The following is a 26,039-nucleotide window of genomic DNA, read 5'->3' as shown; positions in this document are numbered from 1 at the left end:
AATTTCCCCATTGTGGGACTAATAAAGGTATTCTTACATTTTTTTCTGATTGCTTAAACACTAACAATGATTCTTATAGCACAATTTCTAAAACTATTAATAGTTATAGCAAAATCACTCACTGAGTTTGCAAAACTAAAAGCAAAAAAACTGCTTTACACTCAATTTGCACTTTTGTAACACACAATTTGCAATTGTATAAATATAATCCACTTCACAGCACTCTTTTTGCTGAACTGTAAACACAACTCACTGCTTTACACACAACTTCCAAATGATCAACACGCTCCTAGTAAAACTACACACATTTATGGCTGGTATTTACACTATTTTGCCAACTGTCTGGCTACACTGTCACATGTGAGAACTGTTTTACATCATTAGTTCACTTTGCAATCAGCATGAGCTCTGTGAATAAGACACAGGTAAGCTTCAGTGTGGAGAACAATGGAGGGAGAAGAAGACTGAGAAGAGTGAGAATTAGAGGAGGATGAGGACATGAGGAAGCAGGAGGAAGAGGAGGAGGATGAAGACTAGGAGGTGAATTTAGAGGAAGAGGACGAGGAGGTGAAGAGGAAGGAGGAAGCGTAAGAAGAAATAGAATTACTAATGTCATCGGAGCTACAATAGTGGATCATGTGATCAACCATGGAATGACCCTGAGGGAAGCTGCCAACGGGTTCAGCCTGAGCCGCTACACTGTAGCAAGCATCATGAGGACATATTGATGAGAATGGGTTAGTACAGTTCCTTCACACTAAGTTTTGTAGGTGTACCATACTCTAATGAGAAAAACAACAATACTGTACATGTAAAACTGAAACTGTTACTCCACAGAATTACTAGACATCCAGCATCTGGAAGGAGGCATGCGAGGATATGGACCAGGCATCATGTCAGGCCTGGATACGGCACTCCAGGAGACATGTTCCCCGGTGCCTTGGACTAGAAGACATTGCATGTGATGTTGATGAAATTCTGTGGCCGGACCCAGAGAGACAATGAGACTGATTTTCTCTCTCTCTCTCTCTTTCAGTGAAATTGTATGTTTTCTTGTGATTGTTTTGATGTGTGTGAATAAACATTCATACTTGAAATTTGAATCCCTGTGTGTTTATAGAACTATTTATGACAAAGGTTTGACCTCAAATGGATATACCTTGTGCACAGAGAAAGCAAAAGCCAGATGTGTTTTCAGTTAGTTTTTTTCTGATTGCTTAAACACTAACAATGATTCTTATAGCACAATTTCTAAAACTATTAATAGTTTTAGCAAAATCACTCACTGAGTTTGCAAAACTAAAAGCAAAAAAACTGCTTTACACTCAATTTGCACTTTTGTAACACACAATTTGCAATTGTATAAATATAATCCACTTGACAGCACTCTTTTTGCTGAACTGTAAACACAACTCACTGCTTTACACACAACTTCCAAATGATCAACACACTCCTAGTCAAACTACACACATTTATGGCTGGTATTTACACTATTTTGCCAACTGTCTGGCTACACTGTCACATGTGAGAACTGTTTTACATCATTAGTTCACTTTGCAATCAGCATGAGCACTGTAAATAAGACACAGGTAAGCTTCAGTGTGGAGAACAATGGAGGGAGAAGAAGACTGAGAAGAGTGAGAATTAGAGGAGGATGAGGACATGAGGAAGCAGGAGGAAGAGGACGAGGAGGTGAAGAGGAAGGAGGAAGGGTAAGAAGAAATAGAATTACTGATGTCATCGGAGCTACAATAATGGATCATGTGATCAACCATGGATTGACCCTGAGGGAAGCTGGACAACGGGTTCAGCCTGAGCCGCTACACTGTAGCAAGCATCATAAGGACATATTGATGAGAATGGGTTAGTACAGTTCCTTCACTCTAAGTTTTGTAGCTGTACCATACTCTAATGAGAAAAACAACAATACTGTACATGTAAAACTGAAACTGTTACTCCACAGAATTACTAGACATCCAGCATCTGGAAGGAGGCATGCAAGGATATGGACCAGGCATCATGTCAGGCCTGGATACGGCACTCCAGGAGACATGTTCCCCGGTGCCTTGGACTAGAAGACATTGCATGTGATGTTGATGAAATTCTGTGGCCGGACCCAGAGAGACAATGAGACTGATTTTCTCTCTCTCTCTCTCTTTCAGTGAAATTGTATGTTTTCTTATGTTTGTTTTGATGTGTGTGAATAAACATTCATACTTGAAATTTGAATCCCTGTGTTTATAGAACTATTTATGACAAAGGTTTGACCTCACATGGACAGACCTTGTGCACAGAGAAAGCAAAAGCCAGATGTGTTTTCAGTTAATACCATCAGTGTGTAGTTGGCACATTGTGTGCTTAGTAATATGATGGTTTGTGTTAACTGTGTGGTACAAAAATACCATTTTTACAAAGGTTTGAAGAGTTAAGCAAGATGTATTGGCTTTTGCAAGAGATCTACAATGTTTTGCGTATTTGGTGTAAGGTTTTTTTATTTGTGTGTAGAGTTTTGCACAAATAGCCAATAGTTACAGAAATGTGCTTAAGCAATCAGAAAAAACTGTAAGCAATCAGAAAAAAACTGTAATTAACATCTGTCTGAGTTACAGTTTTTTCTGATTGCTTAAACACTAACAATGATTCTTATAGCACAATTTCTAAAACTATTAATAGTTATAGCAAAATCACTCACTGAGTTTGCAAAACTAAAAGCCAAAAAACTGCTTTACACTCAATTTGCACTTTTGTAACACACAATTTGCAATTGTATAAATATAATCCACTTCACAGCACTCTTTTTGCTGAACTGTAAACACAACTCACTGCTTTACACACAACTTCCAAATGATCAACACACTCCTAGTAAAACTACACACATTTATGGCTGGAATTTACACTATTTTGCCAACTGTCTGGCTACACTGTCACATGTGAGAACTGTTTTACATCATTAGTTCACTTTGCAATCAGCATGAGCTCTGTGAATAAGCCACAGGTAAGCTTCAGTGTGGAGAACAATGGAGGGAGAAGGAAACTGAGAAGAGTGAGAATTAGAGGAGGAACATGAGGAGGAGGATGAGGAGGTGAAGAGGAAGGAGGAAGGGTAAGAAGAAATAGAATTACTGATGTCATCGGAGCTACAATAGTGGATCATGTGATCAACCATGGAATGACCCTGAGGGAAGCTGGACAACGGGTTCAGCCTGAGCCGCTACACTGTAGCAAGCATCATAAGGACATATTGATGAGAATGGGTTAGTACAGTTCCCTCACACTAAGTTTTGTAGGTGTACCATACTCTAATGAGAAAAACAACAATACTGTACATGTAAAACTGAAACTGTTACTCCACAGAATTACTAGACATCCAGCATCTGGAAGGAGGCATGCGAGGATATGGACCAGGCATCATGTCAGGCCTGGATACGGCACTCCAGGAGACATGTTCCCCGGTGCCTTGGACTAGAAGACATTGCATGTGATGTTGATGAAATTCTGTGGCCGGACCCAGAGAGACAATGAGACTGATTTTCTCTCTCTCTCTCTCTTTCAGTGAAATTGTATGCTTTCTTGTGTTTGTTTTGATGTGTGTGAATAAACATTCATACTTGAAATTTGAATCCCTGTGTTTATAGAACTATTTATGACAAAAGTTTGACCTCACATGGACAGACCTTGTGCACAGAGAAAGCAAAAGCCAGATGTGTTTTCAGTTAATACCATCAGTGTGTAGTTGGCACATTGTGTGCTTAGTAATATGATGGTTTGTGTTAACTGTGTGGTACAAAAATACCATTTTTACAAAGGTTTGAAGAGTTAAGCAAGATGTATTGGCTTTTGCAAGAGATCTACAATGTTTTGCTGATTTGGTGTAAGGTTTTTTTATTTGTGTGTAGAGTTTTGCACAAATAGCCAATAGTTACAGAAATGTGCTTAAGCAATCAGAAAAAACTGTAAAGCTGGGTGGAAACTGGTTCATACAACAGAACAATGATCCAAAGCACTACAACAAATCTACATCAGAATAACTGAAAAAAACAATCAAGGATTTGGAATGGTCTAGTTAAAATCTAGACCTCAACCCAACTGAAATGCTGTGCTGTGTGGACCAAAATTCCTCCACAATGATGTGAGAGAGTGACAAAGTCATATAAGAAACCATTGTTCCATTCTATTGCTGCTAAAGCTGGATCTCCAGGCTATTGAACCACAGGGGATACTTAGCATTTTCCGTGTTATATTGTTACCAGGGAGCACAATGCAAAATAAACTGCTGTTGGACGAAGGAGACATACAACCAATCAAAGAAATAAAGCATGTGATCTAGGCATAGTGACAACAAAAATCCAAAAGGGCATGCAAGAAAGTAGGTATACCTGTATGACTGTTTTGCTATAAAAACTTGAACATTTGCGATTTTAAGCAAATCTGCAAAGATTTTTGAATGAGGCAAGCTGCAAGTCATCACATAAAGCCCACCCCATTTTAGATAAAAGGCAGTGATTGGTGCAATAGGGTTTGTAGTGAGTGGAGCTGGCTGTGAAAGGGATGGATTCCAGACCTATTTCACTGAGAGAATAATGGGCATCTCATAAATAAATCCTGAAGGTTATAGGCCTATATGTCATGTATGGTATTAATCCAAATAAAGGACACGAAACTCCATATTATAGCCTTAATAAAAATCAAATGCATATAGAAATATAGAAATCAATGATATGGTGAAGTATGATATATTTGTTGCTTGTTCAGTCTAACCAGTAAACATACTTACAGTGGGCCACCCAACAACTGCAATCAAGTGCTTTGATAACTGGCAATGAGTCTTCATGAAGGGGGAAAACACTTTTTAGTTTCCAATCCCTACATGAATTCCACGTGTAGTCCTATAAATAAGCGACTTTTCTCTACCAGAGAACCAATGAAGCCAACTTGATATAGCTAGCTAACAGCTAACTAGTTCACTCAAGTTCACTTCAAATGACGCTAACAGTGTACCGACATCATGATTGAGGAGCATTATAAGTGCACAATGCAACACCTTTACTCTTCATCCTCATCTTCAGACTCTGAACCCCATTAGTCCGGCTGCATCTGTCCTCTGTCGCCCACAGCACACAGCTTTCCAGTGCAGTTCCTGTCCAGTTTGTGGACATGGCCCAAAAACTTTAGCTTTGATTAAAGATTTCTATTGACGTTAAGAGCTCTCACTCCATACATAACCACACAATGAGGCAAGTGATCAGGAGAAAATCAGACATCTGCTGCAAACAAGATATTTGTTGTAAGAAGAGGATGATTTTTATGTAACTTATTTTATCCACCAGAGTAAAAAAACATGTAAAAGTACTATCATGCAATCCACTGATGTCAACAATGTAATTGTATTCTAATTACCATCTCTTTAGACTGTAACGCAATACAGTTTCTCATATTTTGTATTCTAATTACATAACGTTTTTATGTTCTGACCTCAGAAAACATTTATTCCCAATGATCTACACGTGTGGCAGAAGCTAGGTGTTGAGTTTGTACATCTGTATACTGCAGTAACTTTAACAGAATCATCCTTATCAAGCAGAGGGAATTAGCCTGACTAACACAAGCTGGCTTCAAATAAAGGCCTGTTACCTTCTGCAGTTGAGGCAAATAAAGACCCCAGCCACTATTTGAGGATACGCAGTATTTCATTTCCTGCTCTGCTGAACAGGAATCAGACCAGTAACTCGGAATCGGACCAATAACTAACACTAGCTGCTGAGCAATGAGACACCAAAGCTGTTCCACTCATTTCTTCCATCGCTGTCTCTTTATTAAATGTGTTGGAGGAAGCAGCTGCTGCCTGACACATGACAGCAGATTAAACCATGAGGAGGAAATATAACAAAAAGTGTGTGAGCTATGTGACCAGCCTGCATAAAGGTGTGTCAGGAATTTCAAGTAAAAACCCAGTTCGTGTCATTCTACTAAATTGATTTAACATACCTCCTTATCGTTTTACTCATTATTTCTACATCTTCTGAGCTTTAAAGTACCCTAAACTCTCTTAGTGCAGGTGTAAGAAACTTTAAAGCTTATATCTGGGATCAAAAATAGCTTCTCACTTTTTTCAGTCACTGCCGGCTCATTCACTGCAAAATAACCTGCACAATCACGGATAGAAGCAACAAACTAAACTTCATTAGATACAGTTATCAAGACTGAAATTACAAAAGATCAAAAGTCGTGTATTTTACAGCTTCTACAAACTTTTTTTTTATTTTATACACAAACTGTAGAAAACATGCAGGTTTGACAAATTGATGGATTACTAATGGAGGAGGGCAGAATCATATGTCTTTATTTTTTCTTGCTTTCTTGTTTTATTTAAGGCTAATTATTATGAATGGAAATTATGAATTTGTGAAATAAAGTAGTTTAAATTGGATTAAATATCACAGTTCTAGGCTAGGCATAGTTAGCCTACTGCTCATCTATATAATGTCCACTGCACTAGTGATTTATAACTTAATGTAACATCTGTAAATATCATTTGTAAATTAGATCTACTGTATATTTCACACTTCTGGTTACAACTAACTGTGTGTTTTGTTTTTTTTTTGCATTGTACTTGTACATGTGTAGTGACGGTAAAGTTGAATCTAATCTAATCTCTTTGCCTGTATGCCAGGTTTAGGCCGACTGTGATGCTGCCAAGATGGCGACTGTGGGAGCCTCCCGCAGAAGCTTCTTCTTGCTGTAACTGTGACCACCGATGTGCACCCAAAACTGGTTGATTCAAAGGCCTAGAAATACTGACCTGTTTTTAAGTTCTCCACAAAACAGGTGGATTTTAAAATTACATTCAATAGTTACAAAAATAACAATATGTCCTAATAAAGAGACACATTCTGTCATTTGTTGTTCGGATAAAAGTGTCCCTCCCCCTCTCTAAACGGCAATGAATATGCACTGTTGGATTATTACAATAAAATATGTTTATTACATTAAGAGGAATTATACAAGCTAATGTAGATACGCATCTCCTTTTGTAACAAAAAGCAGTTTGTTACTATAACCGTTTTATTTCAGCAAACAGAAATCTTTCCTCTACCTCGTCTTGTTATTGCTCTATTGTTGTCCTTGATTACAAACACCCCCCCCCCCCCCCCCAGCCCTGTCATTTCCATTTCTAGTTGTTATCCTGTTTAAGGTCAGATGCTTTAAAAAAAAAACCCACAGGCGCTTTGTTTACTCACCTGTTTTTTTTTACTTTCTGCTCCCCTGCTGTGCATTTTAACATTTGTAATAAATAAATAAATGAAAAAAAAGATAATAAAAAAAAAGTTATCCATGCCTGTCTCTGGAGACCTTGACAGGGGGAGGCATGTAGGTGGAAAAAATAACAAAAAGAAAGACAGCCTTTGTAATGCACTGTAATTACACTACTTGAAAACATGCTCACAGGGATGAGGAGTCTGCTGTCAGGGCTTTGCATATGACATGTTTTTTTCAGATCCAAATTTAGCTCTGAACTGACTTATAGCCAAGATAAGAGAGGTGGGAGTGAAAACTGTGCTAAGCTTACTCTTTATATAGATAACACGATAACAAGGGAATCCAGTTATAATGCAGTGTTAATGCTCCCTGTTTGCTTGGAGATCTCATGAATCCCTCAAGGAGCAGAGGCACAAGTTCAGCTCACACAGCAGGCTGCCATTTTTACATCTCAGCCTAAGAAAACAAATCTCGGTAACAAAGACAATCGAGACAAAATACAAAGCTTGTCATGTGCTTTTCTTCTTGTTGAACAAAGCAGATTACAACTGCAGCAATAAACACAAAGAAAAACACTCAATTAAGCTACATGAAAACTACCATGTTTATTAAAATTGTGACAATGTGGTGTGTTTTGTTTCTTTGACTGAGCTCATTCAACGGCTAATGTCCCACTCCAAAATTCTAACCAATCTCACAATAGTTCTCAGATCCAACCAAGAAAAGGCTCTGCTCAGATGATGTGTTGAGAACAAGCTGTCAAACCTCCAAAACCAGCACTCCAAGAACAAGGGGACTTCATTTTCTTCTCGGAACATGGAGAGCCAGAACAAGTTTCTCTGTTCTTGTGGAGTATTTAACAGTCTGAATGGCCCACTAGTCATAATTTTAGTTTGGTCATAACTTTCAGCTCATCAGACATCGTGTTACACCAAGGCCTATGACCACGGTGAACCCCAGACCAGGACTTTAGGTGAGCTCTGATGCTGCTGAGACAGTGGCTGCAAGAGCCTCAATAAAACTGCGGTCTGTCCACCTTTATTAACCCTCAGGCGTCACTTTAATTTACTACCCTTTTGTGTCATTAGGGGACAAAAAAGTCCACTTCCAGAAAACTGCTATAAAAAATTAACAGATTAATATTTTTTCTTAGTTTTTTCTGCATAAATATGTTAAACAACTTCAGCCCTGCTCAAAACTACCAAACATTAAATCATTTTGAGGAATTTAACCCTTTAAATGCCAGTTTGATTACTTGATGTCACAGTAATTTTTTTATGAAGAAAACACAAAAAATGAGTTATTTTCCACAAAACAAAAGTTAGGTGGCTGAGGCATTATTTTTATATCTGTCATGGATAGGTCAAAGATTAGCCAAAATATTGAGTTTGATGCATTATTAGTTTTTGTGTAGCAGCAGTTTTAAAATTTACTACCCTTTTGTGTCATTAGGGGACAAAAAAGTCCACTTCCAAAAAACTGCTATAAAAAATTAACAGATTAATATTTTTTCTTACTTTTTTCTGCATAAATATGTTAAACAACTTCAGCCCTGCTCAAAACTACCAAACATTAAATCATTTTGAGGAATTTAACCCTTTAAATGCCAGTTTGATTACTTGATGTCACAGTATTTTTTTTATGAAGAAAACACAAAAAATGAGTTATTTTCCACAAAACAAAAGTTAGGTGGCTGAGGCATTATTTTTATATCTGTCATGGATAGGTCAAAGATTAGCCAAAATATTGAGTTTGATGCATTATTAGTTTTTGTGTAGCAGCAGTTTAAAATGGTATTTTCCACTTAGGGCCCATTAACTCCTATTATAATACTACATTTTTTAATATCATAACTATAACAACATATAACCATGCATTTCTTGATGTAAGGGTTTCATTTTGAAAAAAATAGTTAAATTTGACATTTTCTACTGTTCACCACTAAAATCAGCCATTAACCCATTATATTCCTATGCATAAAATCCTTGTGTTTTGCGGATGTGTTTTGGATTGTGTTCAGTAGGCTGTTTTAAGTGTGTGTGCATGTGTTTGTACACGTGTGTATGTGTCCATGTGTGTGCATACGTGTGTGTGTGTGGTGTGTGTGTGTGTGTGTGTGTATGCATGCATCTGTGTGCTGTTTCATGTGTCTTTGCAGTAGTCATTGTTGGTGTTAAAACTTATGTATGTAATGTCTGATTAAGTTACTTCAGTATATACCATCCACAGACGCTCTTTCAAGTAAACAAAAACATGCCCCCTTCCATTTTTGAAAAAAATAGTTAAATTTGACATTTTCTACTGTTCAGCACTAAAATCAGCCATGAACCCATTATATTGCTATGCATGAAATCCTTGTGATTTCATCATTTTTTGTGGTTGTGTTATTGCGCTTAGTAGGCTGTTTTAAGTGTGTGTGCGTGCATGTGTGCATGCATGTGCATGTGTGTGTGTTTGCCGTTTCATGTGTTTTTGTAGTATGTATGTTGACCTTGTAAAGCTTGTAATGTCTGATGAAGTTTCTGCAGTACACTGTCACAAACAGCCACAAATGCACTCTTTGAAGTACACAAAAACATGCCCCCCCACCTCTTCCTACTGCACTTCAAGGAGGTCAATGTGGAGAAAACACAAACAGCAGTTAGCCAGCAGCACCTGGCTGCAGTCCTGGCGTCCAGACTCCTCTTTTTCTGGATGTTTCACTTCCCTGAATCTCTCTAGCAGTTACAGGCAGCATCATTTCATCCTGAGCCTCTTCCACATAGAAACACCATCTTCATCTTGCTCCTTGGTTGTCACAGAAACAAAATTATGTTTTCTTCACCTTGACACATTGAAGGGGGCATGTTTTTGTTTACTTGAAAGAGTGTTTGTATGTCTGTAGATGGTAAATACTGAAGTAACTTCATCAGACATTACATACATAAGTTTTAACACCAACAATGACTACTGCAAAGACACATGAAACAGCACACAGATGCATGCACACACACACACACACACACACACACACACACACACACGTATGCACACACATGGACACATACACACGTGTACAAACACATGCACACACACTTAAAACAGCCTACTGAACACAATCCAAAACACATCCACAAAACACAAGGATTTTATGCATAGGAATATAATGGGTTAATGGCTGATTTTAGTGGTGAACAGTAGAAAATGTCAAATTTCACTATTTTTTTCAAAAATGAAACCCTTACATCAAGAAATGCATGGTTATATGTTGTTATAGTTATGATATTAAAAAATGTAGTATTATAATAGGAGTTAATGGGCCCTAAGTGGAAAATACCATTTTAAACTGCTGCTACACAAAAACTAATAATGCATCAAACTCAATATTTTGGCTAATCTTTGACCTATCCATGACAGATATAAAAATAATGCCTCAGCCACCTAACTTTTGTTTTGTAGAAAATAACTCATTTTTGTGTTTTCTTCATAAAAAAAATACTGTGACATCAAGTAATCAAACTGGCATTTAAAGGGTTAAATTCCTCAAAATGATTTAATGTTTGGTAGTTTTGAGCAGGGCTGAAGTTGTTTAACATATTTATGCAGAAAAAAGTAAGAAAAAATATGAATCTGTTAATTTTTTATAGCAGTTTTTTGGAAGGGGACTTTTTTGTCCCCTAATGACACAAAAGGGCAGTAAATTTTAAAACTGCTGCTACACAAAAACTAATAATGCATCAAACTCAATATTTTGGCTAATCTTTGACCTATCCATGACAGATATAAAAATAATGCCTCAGCCACCTAACTTTTGTTTTGTGGAAAATAACTCATTTTTTGTGTTTTCTTCATAAAAAATTACTGTAACATCAAGTAATCAAACTGGCATTTAAAGGGTTAAATTCCTCAAAATGATTTAATGTTTGGTAGTTTTGAGCAGGGCTGAAGTTGTTTAACATATTTATGCAGAAAAAAGTAAGAAAAAATATTAATCTGTTAATTTTTTATAGTAGTTTTTTGGAAGTGGACTTTTTTGTCCCCTAATGACACAAAAGGGTAGTAAATTTGTTTCACCATGTTCTGGTGATGTATTTGAAAAATTTAAATTGGAATTCTAAAATGTGTCTAGAGAGAGTCTTTGTTACAAAAAATTGTGCCATATGCACCAACACAGATAAAATGGTGGCCAGGTAAAGAGGCATAAATTACCCAAATGGACAAAAAAGTCCCCAATGACGCCCGAGGGTTAACTATGCTGATGTGAGGAGTAAACACACAGGAGTAAACGAGTGTCAATAGAATATTTTATCCAGACTACTTAAATGTGATTAATTTTAAAAGCTGTCCTAGAAACACATGAGGTCTAAGAACTACTAGTCAGTGTGTCACAACATTTTTTTCTTAGTATCTTAAACATGACTCCATGATAAGACTGGTGACCAGTGATGGGTGAATTTTATGAGTGAGTTTAATTAATGTATGATTTGATTTTTATATACAAACAGTGCTTTACACATGAATTAATAGACCTAATTACTGTTATAAGTGTAAGGTTAAATTAAAAAAAATTAAAATGATTATCTACAGCACGAGAATAGTTAATATGCCTTTAGACCTGTATAAACTGTACTGCAAAGATTTTCAAAGTAGCTAACCGTGGCTCTTACTGATGTAATACCAATTTGTACCACTACATGTTGTAGTACTACAGCCATGTGCCAAAAAAGAAAGGAAGAAGAAGTACTAATGTTAAGATGTTCACATCCAGGAAAGAAACAACAACCTGTCTGATGGCCAGAACCCCACAGAGTACATTTTGCTTCAAACTGTCTCTATGTATTGCTCTGTGTATTAGGTGCAGAGTCAGCATTAATTCAAGGCAAATATTCAAAGCAGAGATGAAGGTTTTGAATATGCACAGACTGTATGAATCCTTTACTGATCAATAGACGGTTGCCATCAAACCCTTCAACATAAACAAAAATCAAGACAGCCAGAAGTGGGGAACTTCATCTCTCTCTCTCTTGATGCCGATTTATAACCCACGAGGAACCTTTCCTCTCCATCCCAGAGAAAATGATGTTTTGCAGAAATCAGTTCTGAGGCCGCTCTGAGGCAAATGGTTCTGTTCACAGCTGAACATAAAATCAATCAGGTTTGTAATGGTCTGCGCAGAGAGCGTGACAAACACCCGTGGCATCGCCGAGCTCTGCAGAATACAGGAACACAATCATTTTCCTCAGCCTGTCAGCATTCTGTAAATAAGATATTACTCCACACACTAGCATATTCCCCTTGAACAATTTTTCTTTAAAATGAGTGCCAATTATAAGCAGGAACTGGCCTCCCCTGCAGTGTAGCTGTATCGCATTTGAAATGTAAATCCACTGTGATGTTGTTGGAGAATGATAGATGCAGATTTATGAGGGATTTTAACAGAATCCTCAGTGATGAGGTGATATAGAGCTTTTTTTTTTTTAAACGAGCAGAGGACCCACTATCTGGGAGACACAAAAAATCCCTTAAAGGCTGCCAGGTAAACAGGTAGTGTAATGATTGGAAGACAAACAGGCAAAAAGTCACAGAGGGGAGGTACACAGAGCTGATAATGCCACATGAACGGCAGGTTGAATCCAAATGTCACAGTGCCCCTGCGCTCAGATGAATTTTACAGTCTACATTTCCCACTTCTTTTTTTGTTTTAGCTATATGCTTAGTGGCCATTTAGCTGTGGGATGCTAATCTGCTGCATCATTATCCTGCATGAAAAAGAGCCAGCCATAACACAATAGTTAAGTGTAATCTCAGCCTCAGATTGGGCTAAATTCAGAGCTGCCTCTTTTATCAGGCAGGAACAGCATCTCTCTTAGCATAAAAACAAAACAGTACGTCACTAACACAGTCAGAGCTAATTATGGAAGCGGGTTTAAATCCTCCTGTGACTTTGGGTGAGTAACTCCACAGGCTGCAAAATTGACAGCTGAATCTGTCAGTTTCCATGTGTGAGCTCTCTCTTATTTTTGTGGCTCTCACAGAAACATTAACACAACAGCAGAGATGCCTGAAATGCTCCTGCATTTAGATGGAAAGACACGACAAATCTCAGGTGAGGTTTGCATAATGAGCAGTGACAGCTCGCTATCAGTCCATTGTGCTTGACGAGACAACACCGGATCTGCCTGTAATGCAATACTTTTCTGTTGTGTTAAGGGTTGGAGTGTTGGAAGAAGATTTTGAAAAGCTCATATGCTACACAACCACAACAACCACATTACACTTTTACCTCATCCTTACAAAGAGTCCTCTTATAGTCCTACAGTAAACTTATAAGGTCAAACCACACTTTAAAGTACTATAATACCAGATGTTAGATCACAAGCTCAACAATGACAGTTTGATAGAAAAATGACATTAATCCTGTGAATTATTTAACTCCTGTAGCCATGACAGGTTAGAAAAGGACAATATTTAACATTCTCAATATAATGTTGATGTTGCTGTTAATCACACACTTTTTTGTTTGGTTGTTTATTTGAGCTGCACTAACCTCTAAGAAAAGTGCAATAAAGTCTCGATAATGCTCTCTTAATTTTTAATTTTGTCTAAATGATTTCCTGCTTAATTAATTCATGTTTTGGTTAACGGAGACCTTAGTAAAAACACATACAGAGGAATTATAGCAAGGTAACAATGCTGAAGCGGTGTATATATATATATTTACATATATGGATTGTGTAAATCAGACAAGCACCTTCCACAAAATTTGGAGGGTGAGGTGTTTTCATTCCCAAAACCCAAAAAGCAGCTGGACGAATGTCGGGTATGGATTAAGCTGTATGGGAGGTCTCACGAATATCAAGAGGATCAGTATGATGTTTCCAAGGTAAGTTGTGTTGTTAGCGATCTAGCCACTGTGTCTGTTGTTTAATATGCATTGAAGGCTCATATACCCCTCAAAAGCATGCTGCTGTACATACTACTGTCCCCTCTGCCTGACTCATGACATATTGGCCTATGCTGAGTGTACGAAAGGTGTAGCAACAGTAACTAAGGAGGACAGGGTTTCCGTAAGGTCAATTGCTGTAAGGATGTGGTTTCTGAAGTCGTTCTGATTATGTGCTTTAATATCGATTGAATAAATGAAAACAGTGAACTTTAACATGGTAACAGAGACAGCTTTCATGTTGTCTTTGCTTCCCACCAATGAAATTGCAGACTACGAAGTAGATAAGATGAAAGCTCTTCAAGAAGCGTGAGAAACAGACAGACACACAGGTAGAGCAGCTTCTGAAGATGTCATAAGTAGTGTGATGCATGGACGACTTGCACACAAATTAACACCCATTTCTGTGAGCTGTTGAACAGCTCTGTTCCTTTTTCTTCTTGCAGGGGACTTTGTTTAACTACACAGTATGCTTTTATGTGCAAGGATGGAACTAATAATATGCTCTGAAAGGTTTCTGCTGTGTAACATGTTTACTTGGCTCTTGTGCAAAATCGTATCATGTGCAATTAATCGTCAGAAAAACTGTCACCGATTAATATTCGCCACTTATCGATTACGGCGATTAGCCGCGTTTCGTCATGATCACGCATTTTTGTGTGAGACGTACACTCACCATCACCGTCAAGCGCGCACATGTGAGCCCACAATAACAATAATGGCGGAAGACAGCGGTGTTTAGTTAAATGATGCGGAGCAGCACATTCCTAACAGAGGTTCAACGTCTGTCACCATAAGTCAGAGCACGAAGAAAGCCGAAGAAAGCACAACGAGGCCACAATGCCGGCTACAGCTGTAGTGCCGCCACATGCATTAGGTGAAGTGTGGAGCGTTGGTTGTTGTCATAGTAACTGGACTTTTGCTCGGATCAAAGGAATGAACTCCGATCTTTATTTACGGACTCCACAGCAAGATAGGAAACATTACAACAGCGATGTCTCCTCCAGCAGATATTGAAAGAATTCCACTCAGCTGAGAATCCGCGATACGTTCAGTCATTGTGCTCCTTACGACCAAACTAAGCGCTGGAAGAACGCAACGCAGGTTGATTTGCACAGACACACATTTAAATTTAATTGTCCGGTTTGTTTGTAATGTTTTTTCTGCTGCTGTTCTACAGTATGAGTGAAAACATGGAGTAGTGTGGGACATATTCCAGTCACAGGTTAATTTGCACAGACACATTTTTAACTTTAATAATCACTGATGTGACTTTTCTGAACTTATTTGTCCTGTTTAATGTTAATGTTGACATGCACTGCTCTGTGACCTGAAGATAAGAACATTTGAAGGACAAAGTTACTTTAAACGTTTGCTTCATTATTACTTTGAAGCAGTTTGTGCATCTGTTATCAACACATATTTCCATGGCTGGTTTGTGCCTAATCACTACTCACCAGCCTGTTAGAATGAAGTAGTTAACTTGACCTAATGATTTGTCAGTATCAATTCAGAACAATGTGGCGATTTAGAGTCAAAAACATGTAAGTGCAATTGTCATCAATTAATCGTCAAATTAATCGTTATCGGCTAAATGCCACAATTAATCCTGATTAATTTTTTTGCCAATATCGCCCAACCCTACTCTATATAATCCTAAACTAATGGTATTGTTGGGAGAATTGGTGGGACAGTGGGAGTTGTGATACCTTATATCAGTTCTGAACCACTCACTGACTTGAAAACGCATGTAAGAGGATTTTTCATTATTCATAAACAAATTGACAATTTACACGCTGCGTGTTACTTCTGGTATTTACTCACACAACTGAGACAATGTCGCCACGTTGGACTTGATAGTTCCTCACACTCCAACGGTTCAGCAGGACGACGTCACACTCAGACCCCCCTTCTGGGTTGAGGAATGGCTGTACAAAAACAGAAAGACAGCTTATATAACACTTGCAGCATATGTGCAATATTGTGTTCCCCTACAGTCTACACTGTATACATAGAAAATTGCTACCCACACAGCATACAGTTTAAATCCTACTCCTATCACGTACAGTGAATACAGTGTGTGTGTATGTGTATGTCTGTATGTGCATGTATCTGGGCGAGCTGCGCTGTGTGCAATACAGAGAGCAGAGAAGTGTAAACCCGGGTGTGCCGTAGACAGAACCGGCATGTCGTCATGCAAGTTAGATAAATAACAAAAGTGTATTTAGTTAGTGTGATAAAATAACAAGATACACCTCGGAGGGGTGTATCTTGTAGGAAAGGCAAATTTATATATATATATATATATATATATATATATATATATATATATATATATATATATATATATATATATATATATATATATATGATGTGGTTACAGTAATGTAGGGGGAGGTAGCTCAAAAAAGGTTGGAAAACACTGTAATAAATGGTTACAAATACATTTGTTAAAAACACAATTCTACAAATCTCAATTAAAAATGATTTTCTGTGTGGAGTTTTGCATGTTCACCCCTGTAAGTGGGTACGTTAAGTGTGTGAGCATGACTGGTTGTTTTCTTGCGTTAGAGTTGCAATAGACTGTTTATCCAGGGTGTACCCTGCGTAATGATACTGTACTACAGTAGCAATCATTACACAGCTGACATGGTTATATTTCACAAACATGTGAAGCTAGAATTTTTTGTAAAGATTGGTACTTTCTTTAAAACCCTCTAATATTCAAGTTGTCCTGCACTAATCCATTACCCCAGGTGCTCCCACATAAAGTTTGTGTAATTGTGTTTATTCTGTGAGCTCCAATACCACCCACAATCTACCACAGAAAACCTCCTGAAAAAGAGTTGAAATGTTGCTGATATACAGTTTTCCTCTTTTAAACAATGGAAAACAAATAAAAAATTTAGTATTTGGAGTTTTTTTTCGTTTTTTTAATCCCAATAAAAGTATACTAATCTAATCTATAAGATTAACAGGATTTTTGCCTGTAAATTTTGATACAGTTTTCAGCCAGGCAGTCTCTTCCTGTGCAATTATGGTCTTTTCATTGTTTCACCCCGTTTAGCACAATGCCTCCTCATTAGTACACTACAGAATAAGCTAATAGCATGACAGTTGTCAATCATCCTTTTGCAATGCAGAGGCATTGTCAGGGTCACAAAGTGTCACATTTTAAGGTTGAAAATTGCACATTATCAATGTAAACAGCAGCTGATTTTCTAGCCGCAAATCCTGCTGTTGATGGGGCAGAAGTTGCTAACACAGACCCAAACAATATTATATTTTATAAAAGTTAAATAAAAAAAGACACAGCTCACACATATGTCCTGGATAAAAGCCTAGTATAGATACAATGATGCGCTCGAAGACGTGCAGGTGTAGGTGACAGGTGACAGTGGAGACCCAGTAGGTAGTGTATAAAGTTTTTTGGTGCAGCGTATCTTCAGCATACATTGACCGATTTCAGCCATTCAACTATCAAAATGTTCTCACAGAGGGCATTCCGGGTCAACTTCAAGTTTTTTTAAAAAAAACTCAAGGACTGCCAAATGTATCTCCTCCTACAAATTTCAAGCTACAGACTCCATTTTAGTCTTGAAATGCTCATTAGATGCTGCTCTATCAAACTTGTATTCAGAATTTTCTAATTCCGAATCGTTTCCGCACGCCAGGCTCTCAAAGTTGGAGTGGTTTCTGAGGTCTCCTCTGCTGTTACCATGGTGACAGGCTGACACACAGACATATGACATATGAAGACTGCCAAAAGCCCTGTAGAAATTTCACTCCTCCCTCAACCACACTCACTCATGGTGCAAATCCTCAGTTCAGCAGAACTAAAGCACATCCCCAACTGAGGAAGCCACCCTCAATCATGGTGCCAATCCCGAGGCATCAGTTTCCTCATCTTTCCTATTAATGTGAACACCTAGATTTGTAACGATAGCTTTTTTTTTAATGGGGACATTTCTCAGACTTTTTATGTAATCTGAACTCATACTTAACACTATACAAAGCTAATTATTTTTGACTTAACTATACTCAATACATTTAATGACTTAAAATTAATGACATACTTAGAAATTTTGAGGTAATCCTTGCTTGTCTGTGATGCCCTCACTCCCCTTACTTATCTGACACCAATGACAACACTCATTCTCACACAACTTGCTTCGTGTTGCTTCGTCCATTCGTGGCAGCAAATAACATGATGCATGCATGTCTCATTAAAAACAATGTGTGCAGGCCATTTCATGCTTGCTGGAGTGTTTGACAGAATATGTCATCTAAAAAATAAGTAAATCACTGTGAGTGCTGTCAGCCTGTAATTTTTTTTTTTTTGGTAATTTTTTTTTTCAAAGTTTGTTACAGTTGGATATTTAATTAGTCTTTACACCGCCTTACCATACTAGCAAGGTGTATAGGATAATGTGAGACTGAAGGCTGATAATCTGATGTTATATGGTATAATGTGTGCGGTAGAATTTTTGACAAAACTTTTCTTGGCATTCTCCTCTGAATGACTATACAGAATATGGGTCATGGGTTAGAGGTTAGTCTGTATCAGAACCTTATGTGCCCTCTCTAGTGAAATAAAAGCCAACAAATGTTACCATATTTGACCCAGAATTGTGGAGATGTCATCATCCAGATAAAAACGGTGCTGACATACTTAAACATTTTAGTTTTACATTTTTTTTTAGTCTTCACTGTCTTCACTGCACAGATATGCAGTAATGCAGCAATGAACTTTAAGCTATGTTCTCATGAAAATAATGACAGCCTAAACCACGTTCATTTGAATGAAATGGTCCTGACAATAAAGGTTATTATAACTACTCATCAGACAAAGAAACAGAAAAAAATCTAACAGTGTTTTTTTTTTTTGTTTTTTTTTAATTATTTCACTATTTCATATTGACATGCACTTTTGTAACCTTGGCAACCACTCTGTAAGTCTCTTTTTCATATTTTCATTTTCAATTTAGGACATTATTTTACTTATACATTAGTTTTTGTACTTTCACACTATATGTTATTTTATGTATATATGTTATATAATGCTGAACATTATCCTACCACTTAACCACAACAATCAATAATTTACACAGGTTGATGATATAAAAACACTTCTTCAGCTAAAAGGTTGTGATCCAGACTACAGCAGTGATCACAACACATCTTATAGTTAAGACTAAATCCTAGAAAAGAAAAGTGATTCGCAAAACACCTTAGGCCTTAAGAGAGGTCTTATGGTGAAAAACGAGTAGAGAAAATGACTTTTAAGAGGCTTAAGAGTTCCTTAAACAGAGAGGACAGAGAGGAGAAACCTTCTACAAACTATGAATGACAGTGAGCTAATAAAACGCTGCTCTTGTATCCAGTTTAGTGTTCACATTCTTTTACCTGTTTCCACTTTGTTTACAGGTAAATCAGTGCCACCTAGCACCTCTATTTTTTATTTAATAGTACTTTGCTAAAACATAACTTAGCCTAAAGTTTAGTAGCCTCACCAGACCATCCATTTAATTTTTGTGAAACGGGTCTGCAATCCCTTCCCAGAGCCAGTTCCACTCCGTACAAAGCGTAACCAAATCGTAACAGTTTATCTAAAATAGGGCGGGGTTTATGTGATGACTTGCTTATTTATCAATACTATTCTGGTTGTCACTCAGCCTACGTAAGATAACAGCCAGGCTGCTTTGACTAACGAAATAGAAAGAAGTTTTACCACCAAGTAAGAAAAGTAGCACAAGTAATCTCCTGATCAGCTTTCATTGAAAGCTATTTGTCCACTAGGTTAATTTTAAATTCATGGCAAAACCCCAGGGGCCATATTTACAAAGATTCTTAGTGCTAGGAGTTTCCCTTGGTGGTGAAATTCTAAGAAAATTCTTAGAATTATGACATTTTCTGCTTCAATGACTACCGTCCAGTAGCACTCACACCCATCATCATGAAGTGCTTTGAACGGTTAGTCATGAAACACATCAAGACAGAAAAACATCCAGCACCATCACAATGAACACCGGGGCTCCCCAAGGATGTGTGCTCAGCATGAGGTGCACCTTCTGGCCGAGTGGTGCAGAGACCACAACCTCTCCTGAATGTGGAGAAGACAAAGGAGATGGTTGTGGACTACAGGAGAGCACACTCCTCCGCAAGCTTAAAAGAGCCAGAGCCCCTCCCTCATACTGTGCACCTTCTACAGAGGGGCTGTTGAGAGCATCCTGTCCAGCTGCATCACTGTGTGGTACGCAGCCTGTACCGCCACCTGCAGGAAGACGCTTCATCGCATAGTGAGAGCAGCTGAGAGGATCATCGGCGTCACTCTCCCCTCCCTCCAAGACCTCTACGACAGCCGTCTCACCCAAAAGGCCCTCCGCATCACAGGAGACCCCACCCACCCTTCACACCGCTTCTTTAGTCTGCTGCCATCAGGAAAGAGACTGAAGCCTCCGGGCCAGGACCAGCAGACTGAGGGACAGCTTCATCCACCAGGCTGTCAGGAAGCTGAACTCTCTCCCTGCTGCGCCCCACTTTCTCCCCCTTCCCTGACAGCCCCCCCTCACCCCTATCCCCACCACCCCTCCCCAAGATAGGAACTCTTTGTACCAGCCACTTTACCAAAAAGGAACGCTGTGCACCAGCCACTTTATCCTGTGCATTCTCTTGCACCTTAGTCATGTCATACCAGTCTCATATAAGCTGCTATAACTTAAACTATTCCTGGACTGTTTACATTATGCCAACTGCACTGTCTTGCACTATTACATCTTTTGCACTCTCATACCAGTCTCAATAAGCTGTTATAAGTTAAACCACTCCTGTTCATATTATACCAACTGCACTGTCTTGCACTATACATCTTTTGCACTCTCACTGCATTGTGCCTTCATTTTGTGCCTTGTATTTTGTGTATGCCTCATTGTAGGTACACTTTTACACTTTATATTTATCTTAAGTTTTTAGTTATATGTTATATGTTGCGGAGCGAAGAGTAACGCAATTTCGATTCTCTGTATGCCCAGCACATATAGCAGATTTGACAATAAAGCTGACTTTGCCTTTTTATAATTAAGACTAAATCCTAGTAAAGATAAAAGACAGTGGCGCAGTGGGATAGCAGGGTTGTCCAATAACCGGAAGGTTGGTGGTTCGGCAAGACACTTCACCCTAGCCTGTGGCGTGCCTTGCTAGTCATTGTATGACACTGCTTGTGCAGCAGCCGTAACGAATTTCCCTCTGGGATTAATACAGTATCTAAAATAAAAAAAATAAATAAATAAAAAGAGGTCTTCAGGTAAAAAACTGTTAGGATTGGAGAGGAGGACTTTTGTTTAATTGTTCCTTGAACAGGGAGAGCATGATGGAGCAACAGAGAGAAACTTTCTCCAAATGAATGACGCTGAACACATAAAATGCTACAGATTAGAACGAGCAGGAACAATGTTTGTGGTTGAATATGAAGACTACAAATCTTACTAAGGACTCTTATCTTTAAAGTCTCTGAGGACGGAGCAGACTAAAAGTTTCATCTTAGTGTAGAGGCGTGTTTGACCCCGTTGCTAAGCGTGACGCATTGCTTAGGAGACGTGGTGGGTTGACGGGAAAAAAAACATGAGAACACATTGCTAATAATATAAACATCACAGACCTGCAAACAAAATGGAAACAGGTGAAAGAACGCAGAGACCAAAATGAACAGGGGAGCAAAGCTCAGTCTGAGCACAGTCAGCTGACGAGAGAAAAAAACTAAACAGCTGTCCCAAGTGGCAGAGACAGTTTAATGTCCTTGAGCAATCAGCATTAAGCATATAGGTCAATGGTACATGTTTTATATGTAAGCATATCACTGATGTTGTATAAAATAAATAAACAAAGAACTACAAATTTCACGATGCATCTGTAATGTTTTAATACCTCACTCATTCATAGTTTGGAGGTTTCTCCTCTCTGTCCTCTCTGTTTAGGGAACTCTTAAGTCTCTTAGAAGTCCTCCTCTCTACTCCTAAGAGTTTCTCAACTTAAGACCTCTTTTTAGGGCTTGTGAATCACTTTTATCTCTACTAGGATTTAGGTTTAAATGTAAGAGTAAATTCATAGAAATGTCATAATTCTATGTTGTTAGAATTGCACTCCTAATGGAGACAAATAATCTTTGTGCATGCAGCCCCTGTCACTGTCCAATCAATGCTGCTTATATTAGGAACATATTCTCATGTTGTTCTGTCAACCAATCACATCTTTTAAAACAATGTGTCACCCTTAGCAACAGGGTCAAACCCGCCTCCTTACTAAGACCAAACTTTAGTCTGCTCCTTTCTCAGAGTCACTTTGAGAATGTTCTTAAATCACTTTTAAGCTAGGAGTCCTTACTAAGATTGTTTTAGGCTAAGATAAAAGTAGAGTCTAAGAATCTTTGTGAATAACTAAAAACTATTTAGTGAAATGATGTATGAAGTCACACTCATGCTCCATCAGCATCATCACCTATTCTTTCTTTCCTGCTTTATTCAGAGGTTCTATCAGACATTGCACAGACTTAATGTCTGCTTGGATTCAGATGTTTGTGTTCGCACAGAAAGCTCTTCGGGGAAAAGTTGAATAAAAAAAATCAGGGCTGCAGTACATCTGTGAAAGGGGCTAAAGTATATTTTTGTCAAACACAGCCCTGGCTCTCATCCTGACCTCATACAGTGCTTCCGAGGCTAAACTGGCAATGTGAGGCCAGAATACCAATCCACCACTGCACAATAGCACAATAAAAGCACCACTCTGAAGTGAAAAGCAAGTGAAAAGCAAGTCAAAAGCAGCGCAAACATTTTCAAATCACACAGTTGAAGCAAAGAGCAAGGCATAGATTGTTGATGTTGAGCCTCTATTCAGTACGGCCTCTCAGTGTAGCATTACAGCCTGTGTTTTCATGGTTAATAGTTCTGAAAAGTTGAATCGCCCACAGTAATATTGACAATTAATTATTGTGAAGTGCTTAACAATCTATCAATAACATAGTTACACTATAGACTGAACTATAATGTATTTTATACTACGTTGCATGTTTGACATGACTGTGGCTAGCATGATTTTGTGATGCACTATACAGTAGTGGATATGGAATTACAAGCCCCTAAAAAACACTCTATTCTCTATGTGTATTTCTGTCCTGTGTAATGGAAAATTTGAATTTATGTCACAGTGGTGCTGCACCTGAAAGGAGAGATGCTGCTAAAACTGCCAAAGAGGATGAAAAGCGCAGCCAAGATGTGGCGAAGTGTCAAATCAGGAGCAAGCAGATGCTCGTTCTCATCATCTGTATCATTCTTCACACAAGTGAATCTCCTCTAGCGGAGCTGATTTTTAACATCCTATATACTGTAATGAGTAATGCTGAAAGGAAGGTGTTGATGCTCGTCTCACTCCATTTGGAACAACCTATAACTGTGACAAGTATGTACACAAAAACTGTCACAAACTGGAGCATTATTATTAAAAGTTAAAGCCATGGTTTGTAATTATGGAAAGCTAGCAAGATTTGAAAATAGTATCTAATCCACCCCCTCAGATAAACTTCATGTCTTTTTCACAAGCAAGGACACAACTAAAGAACAAACAACTACCATTAGTACTCACAGCTCTTAAAGTAGCATGTTTGCATTAATCATGTACATTTTGGGTGCATAGTAACACACATAGCATGCATGTTAAGTCATCAACATGATGCAGTGGCACCTGAAGATTTCTGAGTTGGATGCAAGCTGCAGCTGGTTTCCTTGCACTCACTGACCTAAAGTATTCCTGTCTGCAACAAATTCTCACAAAAACACAACAAAACGATAAAAAACACCACTTGGTCAATAACACATCTGCCGGCAATGTTAGGGAATAATGGATTACATGTACCTTTTGGTGACTTTTGGTTGCATTGTTTAAAAAATATATTATTCTTTCATTATGTTTTTTTTCTGTTTCTCTAAATAGAAGAACATTGATGTATATGCAATATGCAATTTCCCCATTGTGGGACTAATAAAGGTTTCTTAATCTTAATGTGATGCAGTCAGCTGAAACAATCTGGACATGTTTTATTGAATGTTTTATAGCATCCTTTGTAATCAGCAGGGACTAATCGCTGCATTCAATCACTTGAAACGCAATTCAATGTGTGTGTAATCCAAGTATTCAGAATACGTTACTCAGACTGAGTAATGTAACATTACAACTTACTTTTTAGGGCATGAAATCTGTATTCAGTAACTGAATATTTTTTTAAAGTATTCTTCCCAACACTGTCTGCCAGATATGGTATAATTGTGTTAATTCTAACAGAATCTATGATTGTACATCGATCAATTATTCATTAGATCACTTGATCAATACAACTACAATAGTCCATATTACAAGGGAGGGTGGGGTTACAGGCAGCAAAGCACTCATGAAATTGAGTGTTCACATCCCCCTGACACTAAGGGATGCTCTGATTTTACTCTTGTCTCAAGTTGTTGATGAAGATTCTCTGTCATTCAGGTCATAATTATTCAGAAGGTTGAAGCAAGGCATTTTGGATAAGTTTTGTTTTTACTCGTCACCCGTCATGTTTGTTCTCTGTAATGTTTGTGCATGTTTGTTAAAGCTAGATCCATACTCCACGAGAACAGAGAACTCCCTCCCCCCTGCCGACGTCAGGCCTACAAAATGACGTCATTTTTCTCTCGGACCACACATTGTGCAGCTCTCTCGGACACATGGCCTGGGCAGAACATTTCCATTCAAGGCTGTGCGTCAACCATGCTGTTATTTGTCGGAATTTAGTGGGCGTGATGAATGTGGAGAAGCGCAAGAGCTTCTTCAGATGCAGAACACACAGACAGAAGGAGGAAGTACAATGACGATGGACAGTTTAGATGAGCAGCTGGCAAACAGCTCCTGGAAGGAGAAACATGGAGCACAGAGGAGAGTGTCTGTCCAAAAGGTGGCGATAAAAATTAATCCCAGTATTGATCACGGCGTTACAGTGGCTGGACGCGCACATTAAACACCGGGAGACGGGATGTATTATTGCAGACAGTCATCCACACGTTCACAGAATCAAACTCACACAGACCAGAGGTCTGCTACAGTCAGCTACACTAATCTTCTATCTATTGTCATGCTATACGCCCTCTTCCCTGAACATTATCAGCTCGTTAGGCCAGGTAACCACGATTGTCAACCTTTTGTGTGTGACGTGTGGGAGGGCTGTATGAGGAGTTCTGCACACACACATCTCGCAGAGTATGGTACCTCCATGCCGAAATAAACATTTTTTTTTACTCTTACCACCCGTGGAGTGAGAAGCGAGTTCTCTGTTCTCGTGGAGTATGGGCTCTGGGTCTCTGTGCGCTTTAAGACAATTTCTGATTGTAAAATGTGCAAAAAAATTATAAAAATTATAAATAAAAAAATAAATATAAATAAATAAATAAATAAATAATTTATAAATTTAATAATAATTTAATAATATTTTTTAATAAATTAAAAAATAATAATAAATTAATATTTTTTAAATAAATGTACATTTATAAATAAATAAAATTATAAATGTGTAAATAAAATTGAAATGAATGGGGTTGGGCATTAAAAACTAATGGTTTAGGTCATTTTTGCCTACCACGGCTCTACCATATTATCCTTCAGAGAATAACAAACTACACAGCTCTATCTAAACTGGTAGTTAATTCCACTATGGTGACATATGGCATGACATATGACATGCCATAAAGTAGGTCATGTACAATTCCTTGTGTGTTAACTCTGAGAGTTACATACTGTAAAACACATTATATAAGTGGCAGCAATTGACAAGCAACTTACTGTAGAA

The 26,039-nt window shown here is 38.1% G+C and overlaps 1 protein-coding gene across 3 annotated transcripts in view; it reads right to left on the bottom strand.

The window, feature by feature from the left end:
* immp2l (inner mitochondrial membrane peptidase subunit 2) overlaps positions 1-26,039 on the bottom strand; it is a 158,073-nt gene that overhangs the window by 108,655 nt on the left and 23,379 nt on the right. For all 3 annotated transcript variants that reach the window (XM_028430706.1, XM_028430704.1, XM_028430707.1), the window contains one exon: positions 16,004-16,107. In XM_028430706.1, the coding sequence (XP_028286507.1) occupies positions 16,004-16,107 (104 nt within the window). The remainder of the gene's footprint in view (positions 1-16,003; positions 16,108-26,039) is intronic.

Source organism: Parambassis ranga, chromosome 19 (genome assembly GCF_900634625.1).
Source record: "Parambassis ranga chromosome 19, fParRan2.1, whole genome shotgun sequence".
In the NCBI taxonomy this organism is placed as follows: Eukaryota; Metazoa; Chordata; class Actinopteri; family Ambassidae; genus Parambassis; species Parambassis ranga.
This window is presented reverse-complemented; position numbering and strand designations above follow the sequence as displayed.